General features: G+C 39.7%; 1 protein-coding gene across 3 annotated transcripts in view; it reads left to right on the top strand.

The window, feature by feature from the left end:
- Window positions 1-13,563, top strand: part of ADCY1 (adenylate cyclase 1) — a 238,948-nt gene that overhangs the window by 125,358 nt on the left and 100,027 nt on the right. For all 3 annotated transcript variants that reach the window (XR_012667129.1, XM_075125580.1, XM_048839215.2), the window contains exon 5: window positions 9,209-9,336. Coding sequence is in view for 2 of the 3 variants with exons in the window: in XM_075125580.1 (XP_074981681.1) it covers window positions 9,209-9,336 (128 nt within the window). In the remaining variant the exon portion in view is untranslated. The remainder of the gene's footprint in view (window positions 1-9,208; window positions 9,337-13,563) is intronic.

The raw sequence follows: 13,563 nt of genomic DNA, 5'->3' as shown, positions 1-13,563 counted from the left end.
CATAACTGCATTTGATGGTTATTGAGAAACATGCTCTTTTCAACACTCATGGGTCGAACAAGTTTAGTAACAAAGGCGTGGTGTTGAATAATTACTTTTATTTTATAATTTATAATTACTTTTCCACACTCTTCAATATTGTTGGCTTAAAACGAGCTGCTTATACACTTGCATTTTTGGAATAAATAACACTTCTATAACTCTTATTGGACCAACTCGGTTGGTGAAAGGGACAAGCTTTCAAGCTACCTGAAGATGAGCTCCGTGTAGCTCGAAAGCCTGTCTCTTTCACCAACAGAAGGTGGTCCAATAACAGATATTACATCATCCACCTTATCTCTCTCATATCCTGGGACCAACACAGCTACAACAACACGGCAAACAATGTATATAACTTGTCAGCAGCTCTTCTGCCGTCTTTTCAAAGCACTGTATTTTTTTAGAGACTACATATTTTCCTTGGAGCCACCAAGTGGTCAGTTGATTTACTAATTGAAATAAAAAATATTTTTCTTGTGGAGGGGGAGGCAAATGTTTATGAACGACACAGTACAGATAATATTTATTCAGTTTGATCAAATGCCAACTATGTTCTCCATTATGTTCATATTTCCCATTTCTAGTAGTTTATCCCAAATAATATCCACTGGTGGGAGAACATATTTCATATATGATGTAGGAAAGGGAAGTAGGGGATATTGGCCTGAAAACAAACAACTTTAGATTAGCATCTAGACAAAACCTATTAGACTCAGGTTGTGTTGAATACCCATATTTTTCCATTACCAACTTAAATAGTTTCAGAATTTCCATTAGCTGCATACAATACAACATAGAATGCATAAGACAGTAAGTTGAGATGCTGATCCTGCAACTGCATTCCTGTAGGCAAACCGCTATACCTGCACATTGCCCCACTGAAGTGAGTTGCAGTAGCAGGATTTCTGTTTAATCTAATAATTTAAGAAAATGTTATGGAAGTGAACTCACCCATCCTTTATTATTCTTGTTTTATACTTCCTTTTTATTTTCTAATCTGGCATGTTTCTTTCCTGGACTGAAGTAGAAATAAAGTAGGCAAGAAGAATAAAGATATCTGTTTTTTTAAAATGTGAACTTAATGTGGTATGGGAGTATACATTTTATTCAATTTGGCTTTTACAAAGCATCCTACAGTTATTACCATTAACCTTAGTTAATAACTGAATTTAAGGAATTGTAGGTCAGAAGCTGAATATTTGAATAAAGAAAAGGAGTACTTGTGGCACCTTAGAGACTAACCAATTTATTTGAGCATAAGCTTTCGTGAGCTACAGCTCACTTCATCGGATGCATCCAATGAAATGAGCTGTAGCTCACAAAAGCTCATGCTCAAATAAATTTGTTAGTCTCTAAGGTGCCACAAGTCCTCCTTTTCTTTTTGCGGATACAGACTAACACGGCTGCTACTCTGAAACCTGAATATTTGAATGTACAGCATTGTGTGTATGAATGTTTGTGCAGTGTTATGTCCAAAATAATCTGTTGTTCTGCCTCTGTATAAAATATTCTAATTTAATGGAAAAATCTATAACCTTTAATAGGGATAAAACCAGTAAGGACCTATAGATCTTTTTTGTAAGTTATCCTATATATTTCTGTAGTAGAGATGTACAGTACTTCCCTATTAAATTCTATAGGGTGATTCAAAAAGCCTCTAAAACCATTTTAATTTTCTATTAAGCTTCATAGGGCTTTACAGCTGGACATGTTTATTAAACTGAATAGAAGCTAGACTTGATAACAATAGCAACATTACTTATAATTTTTATGTCACATCTTCAAAGGTCTGTACAGCCATTAACTAAAGAATAGGGGCCTTATCTTGTTTCCATTGAAGTCAATGGTAAAAATTCCATTGGTTTTCTGTGGGAGCAGAATTAGGCCCTAGATTAGGGAAAACAGATTAAATAATGAGGGGGTTGGTTTTTTTGTCTTACAATTATATGATCTTGTGTGGGATTTTTATTTCTGTTCTAACAAACATTTTATATTTAGGCCCTGAAACAAGGATACAATTATGATGATTTCAACCCTGCATTAAATAGGTTAAGGGCTTGATCCTGAGAACTAGATGCTCAGCTAGTGTAAATCAGTGTATTTTCATTGAAATCAGTGGTGCGATGCCACTTGTCTGCAACTGAAAATCTGGTCCCATGTCCCTAACTCTTGTGAATAACTACAGTGGGCTACTCACATAAAGGCTGCAGGACCAGAACTTCCAACAAAACTTGTGGCTATTCTGGACATTGGGGACTGGTGTAGAGGAACAGAAAAATGAGGGGAGAAGGGTGGGGTAGCAGAGAGAAGTGAAAATAGGGAACAGAGAGAAGCGAGGAAAATGCGGAAGGAGTGAGGGAGTGCAAAGAGACTGCTCCCTCAGTCAAGGACCAGTTACTCATTAATCACACCTGTGACTGCCATGAATTGAAGACACCCCAAAGATAATAGAGGGGAGATGAGGCCCTGCAGTCCTCCTCCTCTTCTGCACTGGCAAGCCACAGAGAGAGGAGCTTCCTGCACCATGCTGAGTACATTTCCGATGCACTCCCTGGAGCTCTTGCACAATCCCTCCTGGGTGAGAAACTGAAAAGCCAGAGATGTTCGTTTTAGCAGTTTCCCTTTCCTCTTCGATATGTGAGGGGGGAAATGGACTCAAAGGAAATGTATTTTTTAAAAGACATGGGCAATAATGATTCCAGATGTGTATGGAGGAAGAAGAGCCCAAGAGCTGTTGTCTTTGCAGCCTGCCCAGACACAACCCATATGCCTACTCCTCTGTTCTATGCGAGGCCAGCCTCATGATTGCAGCACCATGGAGGCAGGACTGAGAAATTTCACAAAAACTTGGGTCTCTGGCCAAAAGCCTAAGGTTAGGTAGGAGCTTCCCCTGAGAGGGTGAAACTCAGCACCATCTCCAATGTGAGCCTGTGCTTATCAGGCACAAACTGACTCCTGTATTTAATTTAAATAGCTGAATATGTATGTGGGGAGGGGGTGGGTATTTTTGTTGTTTGCTTTTTTTAAATACTCTGGTTCTTGTAATCATTTTAAATGGGTTCTTAAGCAGTAACTGAATTCACATTCCTTCTGTCTAGCTGGTATAAGAGCTAAGTATTACTAGTTATCATGTCCATGAGCTGTCTGGGAGAGGGAGTAGGGCTATTGGAGTCTGTGGCGGAAGAGTTGGGGAGCCCTGCTTCTGCATCTTTTGCTAGTTCTTCTTAATCATTCCCGTAGCTCCGCAGAGCAGAACTGAGCCCAAATCTAGCTCCTATGGGGAACGAGCTCTTTCTGTAGCTCAGCGGATATACATTTCCACACTTTTTCTACTAATAAAAACTGTTACTACTTAACAGATTTCCCTCCTGCCCCATTCATGGATTGTGACTCCAGAGGGGTTAAGCAATAAACTTATTCAAATATCATAACTGCAAAACAGGTTAAAATAGGCCTACAGAAAGTACGTTGGATCCATATGTCAAACACTGAGTTAACTATATATAAGTCACATAAGGTCAAATTTATCCCTGTAGTTAATGGAGTTACCTTAGGGATACATTTGGCATTTAGATTTTAAAAGTTTGTTCGTCTTAATTATATTTAACTAGTCTTCATTTTTTGTTCTTGTTTTTTGGTGTGCAGAAACTATGCTGTAGTCCAGATAGATAGTTGCAACCCTAGAGCTTCCACTGTGCGCTAAATAGAGAAGCATTTGCTCCCTGTGTCGGTAACTTAGTTTATTTTTACAGATGTTAGAAAAAGCATCAGTGGTTATACCTATACTTGAGCTGGAGGTGTAATTTGCAGCTTGGCCAGACATACGTGTACTAAAATAGAAGTGTAGTCATGGCAGTGTGGGCATTAGTGAGGACGAGCTGCCTGAGTATGTACCCAAGGTCTGGGGCAGGATTGCACTTGGGGTGGCAACCGCTTCCCGCTTCCCATATTGCTGTAGCTATACTTCTATTTTCAATGCACTAGCTCAAGCAAGATGTCTCGACTGTAGACATGCCCAATATTTTCAAAGTGTTGACCTAGATCTGTTCACGTAAGAACAAATTTCTCACCAGTCCTGTCCAAAAAGGGAGTTGCATTGATCAACGATATGATGCCTTGTCTCTTTAAATGTTCAGGGAGCTCTGTGGTCTCCCCCCTCCCTAGTGCAAAGCCTCACTTTCATGTTAGTTAGTTTCAGTTTTGCAGACAGAACAATAACGCGCAGGCAACAGGCAGCTGTATGCCCATCAGCATCTGTCTATCTCCTCTGCTGGCAGCAGACAAACAAAAAGTAATTCTAGACCTTGTTAGAATTTGGCAGTTGAGAAGGTCTCTCAGCTATAGTCCTAAGTGCTGAGCCAGCAAAGCATTGGCTCCAGAGGGGCTTAAGCATTTATCAAGAGTTCCTTCAAGGTCAAAAGTTTAATACCTTGTTACGTGGTCCTTTCTTCCTCTGTGAATTCTGTTCCCTTTATTTTGTTAAAAAATCTTCAATCACTGAGCATGAAACATAATTTGGATTGGGCGGTACAAGGGGCTTGATCTAATGTATCTGAAATTCCAATTTTGTATTCCGTATCCCGAGGTGGCAACCACGACTTTTGCAAGAGAACTTGAAGATATGTAAAAACATCAGAACCCTTTCCGAATTAAGAAAGCTCCCCTTGCCCCACTCAGAGGAGACCAACGGGTTTATTAGCCACTTTGGTTGAAAATTTAAAGGTTACTTAGCAACTTGAAAGAGTCTGCCATCTGTGAAGCTGTAGATTTAGGCCTCCACCTGATACCAACAAATTGCTCTCTTGTCTGGAGGGAACTCTCTGCAGCTCATTTTGGAAGTATTTTGATTAAACTCTGCAGGTGGACGGTCTGGTTGGCGAGTGCAGTGGGCTGGAAATACTGTCAGACCCTGGTGCCTTCTATTACGCTTATGAGGCCAAAATGATCAACTATTACAGGAGCTGCCTGAATCAATGGTGACTTGAATTTATAACTATCACTTTTGGGGAATTGTGTTGACTCAGGTGGTTTCTGGGAGTTTCAATAAAACAACAGGGAGAAAAAGAAAGAGTTTCTTTGGTTAACTTGCATATAAAGTTAAAGGGATTGTTCACATATAGATTCACTGTTAGCACTGGAAATCAACCTCATACAGAGAGAGAGAGCGAGCAGCAAGAAGAAAATCAAACAAGCTCCTACAGATCATTGTGCATTAGTCAGTTGCTATAAATAGATATGAGTGAGGAAAAAAGCTGATAAAGAATACAGTGGGATTTTTCAAAGCAGTGCAGATGATTTAGCCCCAGGTCCTCCATAAGTGTGTTTGTTTTATTTGTTGTTTTTTTTTTTGTGGGAGGGGGCTAAAGGGATGAGGGTGGAGTTCACAAGCTTGTCTCTTCCACTAACAGAAGTTGGTTCAATAAAAGATACTACCTCAACCACCACGTGTGTTTCATTAAATTTGGTGGAACACGTGGTTAAATCTCAACCAATCTTAAAGAAAATTTAAGATTGGGGTTGTTTTCTCTGTATGAGTGTCTGAGTGATAGCTGATGTAAGAAGAGTAGTTATCGACCATATTTTTTTTTAAGGAAAGGCAGCTGATTTCTCCCTTATTTTATGTCCAGGCTGGGGATGGGAAAGGAGGGGAACAAAAATAGATTTTAAAAAATTACAAAGATAGAAAATAATAATAATAAAAAACCTCCCCTTAAAACTCTCCTTTCCCATGATGCTTCAAAAATCTTGACAACAGTTATTGTGCTGATCAATGTTATCTCATTGTTCTTCCTGGTCTGTCTGTCTTTATCCATCTGTTTTCTCTTGTCTTCTACTTAAATTGTAAACTCTTTGGAGCAGGGAACATCCTTTGTTCTGTGTTTTTACAATGCTTAGTACAAGGGGTTCCCAGGCACTATGGTAATACACATAATTATAATAAAAACTCTGTCTTCTCTTACCCAACAATCCTTAAATCTGCTGGATTCTGATTTGCTGCTGTGATGATCCTAATAACTTAGTACATTTCCCTGACATCATCTCATATGTGGTTTATGCAGTACTCTACACCAAGCTCTCTCTAATAAAACTAAGTCTTTCATTCAAGCCATTTTGTAGGTAGGCATTGAAGAAGCAATGTGGCATAATTAATTTTCTGCATCCGTATTTCTAAGTGGCTTTGTTCTGATTAGGTCAAGCAGTCATCTGCTGGTCACAGACCACACATACCAAATTTGAAGCTGAAAAAACTTTATGTAGGGTAGGACAAAAAGTGGGTTTCAGTCTTTACTCTGGAGCAGCTGTTATTGGTACATAATTTGCTCCATGAAAAATCCTTAATTTGTCAGCATAATTTAGCAGTCCCTGTTCAAAAGTTAGTACATGGAGTAAGAAGAGCTGTTCCATGTCAGGATAGACCTCCTGGATTGTATATTCATAGGTATTTGGTTTCTAGTAATAATACCTTCCATTAATACTGTCAGTCAGCCAAGGATCTCAAAATACTTAGGGCTTTTGTCTGCAATCCTTACTTACTTAAAACTTGCAATAAAATCTATGAGAATTTTCCTGAGTATGGGCTGCAGGAATAGTCCTAACTAAGGTTAAACTTAAGCACGTTCATATGTGTTTGCAATATTGGGTTCCTAGGCAATAAAGCATAATTTTGAAGAATAACTGCCAAATACACATATTCTTTAACAGAAGTTATTTTGCATGATAAAGCTATTTTGACTTTTCCAATTAATAATGATGAAATTAATAAAAAAATATGAACAAAAATAAAGACTAATACATTCCAAATCATGCCCTATGGCATATTAAACAGCTATCTGACCTACCAAAATATCTATGCTGCTTGTTAGAACATACCTGGAAAGAATGGCCTACTCTTTTATTTTCTGTATAGGGTTCCTCCTTAATTAATGCTCTGTGTAAAAGGAGTTGGGAAAACTATTCACCATTCATTTTTCAGATTTCACCCTCTTTTCTGTTCAAGGACAGATGTTGATTTTATATGTACATATAATTTATATATATATTTGGGTGTATACATACAGACTTGTTCACTAGTCAGAAATGCTTATATATTTTATGAAAACACAGCAAACAGCTCATAGTCGTAAAGCTTTTACCAAGTTGTTTGCTATTGGTTGTTACAAGTATATATGGTGATTGGGGTGAGCCATGTGTTATTGTTTCTGTTCCCTGATTGGATCAGTGTCACTGTAACTTGGTCTACAGCTGCCTACACTTTTGATGGCATAAGCAAGTTGCCTCCACGCTGTGGCATGTAGTTACACACGGCGGTGAAAGGCTCCTACTCAGGGAGAGGCAGCAGGGAAAGGCTCCAGCAGTGGGAAGCTGCGAGAGACTTTCCCCGCTGCTGGAGTCTTTCACTGCAGTGGGGAAAGGCTCTGGCAGTACCCTGCCCAAAATAGCCGTGTAGACGCGGGAGGCACTGCTTGGGCATGTAGAGAATCATGTACAGTATGTACCCTGGGTTCAGGCACTCTACTCTGTGCTGCTTTCCTCAGCTGTGCCTCACTGTTTGCATTGTTGTTTATATCTATACAGTGTCTGTATTCTACATGCTGCTGTAAGTGTAGACCTACCTGTGGGGGAGCTGTGATCAAATCACTGAGCCTTAGATTTTCTCAGAATGTGGATTTAGGAGGAGCCGAACCAGTCAGATTAAGAAATTTGTTGGACATTTTAATTTTTTTTTTTCTGGGCCACTTGAGTTAAGCTTTACCTGGGACATCACTATAGGAAAAATTGGTCAGAATATTCATACTAAGTAATCCCATGAGGCATGTGCCTTCATAGTCCCAGCCATAAAATTGGGATCCTTTAATCTGTTTTATTTAAGTACTCTTTTTCACTGCTCTCACCAGGAGCTTTGTGCAGTCTTTCTTGCAATGGATACCATCACCATCTTTTCTTGTTTAACTGTGTTATTGCCAGACCCTGACCGGGGGCTTCAGGAAAACAGTCCCTACCTACATTGTCCTGAGTTGTTGGTCAGGACTATATAGCAATATTTCATGTCATGTACCAACTACATTAATTGAATTTCCTGATCTCCAATTTGTTGTTAGCTTTAAGCAAACCTGCCATCAGGTCAACCCAGAGCCCCTCCCCCACCCCCCGAGCGGAAAGGGGGTGGCCGGACCCTGCTCCGCCGAGGGTCGCCCTGCCCCAGGCTTAAGTCACTGTCCCAAACAAATGAGTCATAATTTCAGCATAGTTCTATGTGTGAGGTCCTAGCTGGCCGCCGTGCATCGGATCACTGGAAAACACCTTCCATGTCAGGGCTTTGGACAGAGATTTGGCAAGCAACTCAACCCCTATGAAGCTGCATTATTACTAAGCAGTGTTCTAGTTTGCAACTGGTGGAGGTGCTACTGAAAATAATATAGCTGTCACCACCTCCCATCATTTCTCCTTCAAATCATGGAAGATTTAGTCATACGCTTGCTCCTGAAGAACTTGCAAGCCCATGTAAATAGAGACAAATTCAGTAACAGTACATGACTGCATCTTCTGTTCTGCCCATATGTCATGTTCGCACATTTAAATTGAGAATGAGTTTGCCCTATCAGATTTACGTATTGTTAATACAGCCCAATAAGCATCTTCTTAAAAAACCAACCAAACAAACAAAACTCCCAAGAAACAAAATAGCACCACCATAGCAACAACAACAACAAAAACACCTGCCTTGTAAATTACAGATGGGTTTGAGTCACAAATTCATCTGAATCCAAACTTCCCCAATGTTCAGAGGTAGTTCGGTTCCAGCCTTTTGGTTTGAACTATTATAGACATTATAATCCAGATGCAAAGTTTGGATCCGAATTTATGTGCTGTTTGTGACTGTTAAGATGCAGTGTTTTGATCTGAGGCATCTCTGTTGGAAAGCATACGGTCACAATGTTACATTGTAATCTGGAATTATGATGCTGCCCAATTGAACAAAGCTAGACTGATTACTCTACTTGATATACAGAAGATGACAGTTCAGCATTAGACCTCATAGCTTCTGCACTGTAGATTGTTTACTGTGACCACATAAACTTTATATGAAAAAAGTTTGTTATGCAGAAATATGTGATTTCTATTGTAAATCTTTTTAAAAATCTATTATTCCTGTCTGTTTTTATTAAAGGAAAACCACTGCAGAAGAATTAAAATTCTAGGGGACTGTTACTATTGTGTATCAGGATTGACACAGCCCAAAACAGACCATGCCCACTGCTGTGTCGAAATGGGACTGGATATGATTGACACCATCACGTAAGTATCTCAGTCACTGTACTTAGGCTTCAGTGCCCAATGGGAAACAGTATTATCCCTGCCATGTTTGTGATGTGTGTTATTAAGGGAGTGGTAGTTTCTGTGGAAACTATGCTCATTTAAACCTTTACAGTGGTACACTTGTGCCATGAGAGAGTCTTGTTTTTACACAGTGCATTCTAGGCACTGCTTTTCTATTCCATTTAATCAGTTTGATGAGAAAAAATGAGTTTGTGAATGCATGCACATGTGCCGTGCAGTGAGGGGGAGAGAGGAAAGGGGAACTCATGAACTACCTCTATTGCTATTTGCCATAGCAGTGTGCATTGAACCAGTAAGCAGGGAATCTAATTCCTGCTTGTTCAATATTAAAACTGCTCTCAGTTCACCCACTTGTATGTAAATGCCAAACAGACTTTGATGTATATCTGTTGTGTGTGTTCATATTCCCAAATCAATTGTTCACTCTGATTTTTGCCTTTCTGTGTGTCATTTTGAAACTTTTATTTTGCTTTTCATCAGACATGCAATGTGAAATTCATTTTGCCTCTCAGAAAAGTTTTCGTTATGCTTCAGAGCTCTGAACTGATTGCCTTTATACCAAAAGGCGAAGTGTGAATGTGAGAGAGTTCTGAATGACCTGCTAGTTACTAAGCAAGAGCTGGAAATGTATTTCATATACTGACACTGGGGAGGGAGAAGGGGGAGAAGAATTTGTGTGGTTTCTTCACTACCATGTATCTAATATTTTACAGACAATATATATGTGAACACACAGACACATAGTCATGCTACATATAAATACACACTGAGTTACATAATGCTACTGCCTTTGGACTAGATTATGGCTTTGCCACAAGCCCTGTGGGAGCGACTCTCCAGGAGCCCTGTTCTGAGAGGGGATAGTAATTGGCTATTAGTTCTTACAAGAAGCTAATTACTGCCCCTGCCCCTTGCATTGGCCATCCCATCTACAGGAGAGGGACCAGAGCTAAGGCTCCACCTCTCCTCATTACTTACCTGCTTGGGAGAGGAAGAAAAGTGATCCTTTCACGCCTGCAGCCCCTTAGTCCCCAGCAGAGGTACATAGATCAAGGTACAATCTAGCCATTAATTTGAAAACAGGCAGTAAAGCATTTTCTGCTATAGTTTTATGTACAGTGATCAAAAACTTAAAATGACTTGAAGTTGTATGATTTTTGAAAAGCATAATTTGTATGCGTTTGCAGTCCTCAGTAACATTTCAGTACTGATTTTAAAGAAACGTTATGAAGGGCCTATAGTGCCTTACTTAGTAGTATCTTTCTGTCTTAGGCTGCCTGTCAGTCTTTATCTATCCTACATATTTGGAGCCAATATCCATGTGTTATCTTGCAGAGCCACGTGATAAATGAATTAGCCTGTGACTTTGATCATTTCACCTCCTCTCTGCTCACTGATCCATCTCTCTCAGGACTTAGGCTAACATTCCAGTCACTATTGGGTGGTTTCTGCACAGTTGCCATGTTTGTTTACTTTTTAAACCAGCTTGCCAAAGAAATGTTTCCTCTGCAGTCCAAAGGTGAAATTTGCAGGCCTCCCTGCTCCCAGAATTCTAATTGCCCAAGTTGCAGAATGGGCAAATTCAGTTCTTGGTCAATGACAGATATCTGACAAACCTCTAAGTCTTGAAATGGGAGCTTCCCAACTTCCCTATGTGGGGGAGTTAGCTTTCACTTCTAGCCTAGGAATGGCTCTGAATGGCAGGTTTAAATTGGTGAGATATTAAGTACTTTTTAGAGGTATTTTTAATGCATTAGTTATATTTCTGAGACGTGAACAGCTGGACAAAGATACTGGGAGCCAGAGCATGCTGTCTGTTATACATGTGCAAAGTCCAGTTTAAGCAATCAGACCAGTGCACGTGCAAACAGGATAATTGAGGCCATAGTTTCACAGTCAGAGCATTATGAAAAATAGTCCTCATAACATCTGAAAAAACTCTCTCACACATTGCAATGAGTATTTTTGTCTATCATATGTGACATCTCTACAATACATGATGGTATGCTGTGTTGTAAGTCTTACTGGCACTTGCAACCTACATAACTCAAAAGTGACTCTGCCACCTGTATGTAATGTGACTATCTGAAATGCATGCTGATAGTACCTGAAATACATGCTTATAGATCCTGAAATGCATGCTGATGTATACACCACACCATCGTGTATTCCATTCATATAAAATAGCTGTATAAGAGCCAGATCATGCTGCTTCATGAAGGAGCTTGGAGCTGTGGAAAATTTTATGGGGTTCTCTTCAATTATTATTATTATTATTCCAAATTCTTTTGAGAGCTGGGTTTGAAGTCATTGAAGTCATGGCAAGGATTGTGTCTTCTAAACCTTGCAGATCCTTTGGAGGTACATGGCAATAGACACACAATTCTGTATCTCCATACCAGCTCTGGAGCTTTGTGGTGGCATGGCTCCATTAGACTTCCTTTAAGGAGAATTCCATAGTGCAGAGAAAGGCAGGGAAGAATCTGATATAGCTAGTGGCTGTATCCCATTTCTGTCTCCTTGTGGTACACTGGCTCAGGCATGATTTGATTCTATGTCCCATTTATCAAAATAACCAAAATGTTAAGAGGTTTGGATAAACGTGTCCATTTTCAGCTATCCATTCATCCAGTATAAATTCCTGTTGTGTATGTATATATTGTGAAATCTGTAATGCATTTTAGGATGAAAGGTGATATACAAACCTAAAGATCTATTATTATTTCTTTTACTATGTAATAATTATTATTTTAGATATTTTTGTTATGTAAATACAGTTAAAATGTACTAACAAGGGATATTTCAGCAATTCAGATATACGCTAGGATCAGAATCAATATTGTCTTTACTAAATAAATGTATCCTGCAAAGCCATCTATGCATAGCATTCCTTCTGTAGTAAATAGGTGTTCCACTTATAGAAAGTCCTTGAATTGGGGAGAAGTAGAGTTAGACATATAGACCTTCTACAAATTCTGTGAACTTCTCATTTAAAATGTATGCAAAGGCACTGCTTCTGCCTCTTACCTATTTTTAAATATGAAAATTAATCTATAATTTCATTAGTTGGACTCTCTTTCATGTTTGCGTTTATTGTCTGCTATCATGATAAAGTAAACATCAATGAAAAGTCAAATTAGAAAAGAGGGAATGAAGCAGATGGGCTGCCATGTATTATCTAGGCACGGTCAGTGAGAACTCATGGTAGAAGATAAGTAACAGGCAACTTCAGCATTTTCTTTTTGACAGGGTTTAATAAATTGGAAAAGACAGCACAGTGTGTGCATTGGAGATTAGGAGATGGTGGGAGAGGGCAAGATGAAAAAGAGTCAAGGTTGACGGAGCAGTAATTGATGGTGTCAGATTTATAGAGAGAGTTAAATTGGCAGAGGCCAATCCTTCATCTTTCACACATTTAAGTAATCCATTGATTTCAATGGAATTACTTGTGTGAGTAAGGATTGCAAGACCCAGACCTGCTGCATATGCCTTCTGTTAGTTTAACTAACATAGAAACAGTGATCATCTCAGAAATCAGAAGAGGGTCAGGGAACAGCTATTGTTACCTTTGAAATCACTGCGAAAATTTTCCTCACTTTAATATGGGTGTAGCAGGGTGGCCTGCCCCTTTAAGGGCCAGGAACCTAGGACCAACCAGCCCTGTTCAGTTTATCAGACTCAGCTGGGGAGGGGGCCAGGTGAGCTTTGCAAACAGCTGAGATCCCTCAGTTGACAGCAGGGAGCTGCAGGAGAGAGGTTGGCTCCTATGACTAGCCCTGGAACAGAAAGATAGGGGAGTAGAATGAAAGACCTCTGGGTTCCAGCAGCCTGCGCTGATTGTGAGGTTTGATTGAATTAATAAACTGGTGCCCTCGAAGAGGGGCCTGAAATGCTCTGGGCATGGCAGTTAGGCCTTTCTGGGAAGGTTGGGGAAAAGCGGACAGGCAATTGGCCTTGGAACTAAAGGGGAAACTGAGGCAGAGGCCCAGGACATAACACTGTGATAGGGAGCAGCATCCAGTCAGACGTTGTTGAGCTGTGTGTGCCGAGATTAGGATTGATTAGAATGTATAGCCAAGCCTACAGACGTTCACAGAACTCAAGAGCCTGATAATAGGATTTTGTTGATGCATAAGTAAAAAAAATTTTTTTTTACTTCTGTGCAGAGAACAAGCTTGGAAAATT

The sequence above is a fragment of the Caretta caretta genome, chromosome 2 (assembly GCF_965140235.1).
Source record: "Caretta caretta isolate rCarCar2 chromosome 2, rCarCar1.hap1, whole genome shotgun sequence".
Classification (NCBI taxonomy): domain Eukaryota; kingdom Metazoa; phylum Chordata; order Testudines; family Cheloniidae; genus Caretta; species Caretta caretta.
Note: the sequence above shows the minus strand (reverse complement) of the source record. Positions and strands in the feature narration are given on the sequence as shown.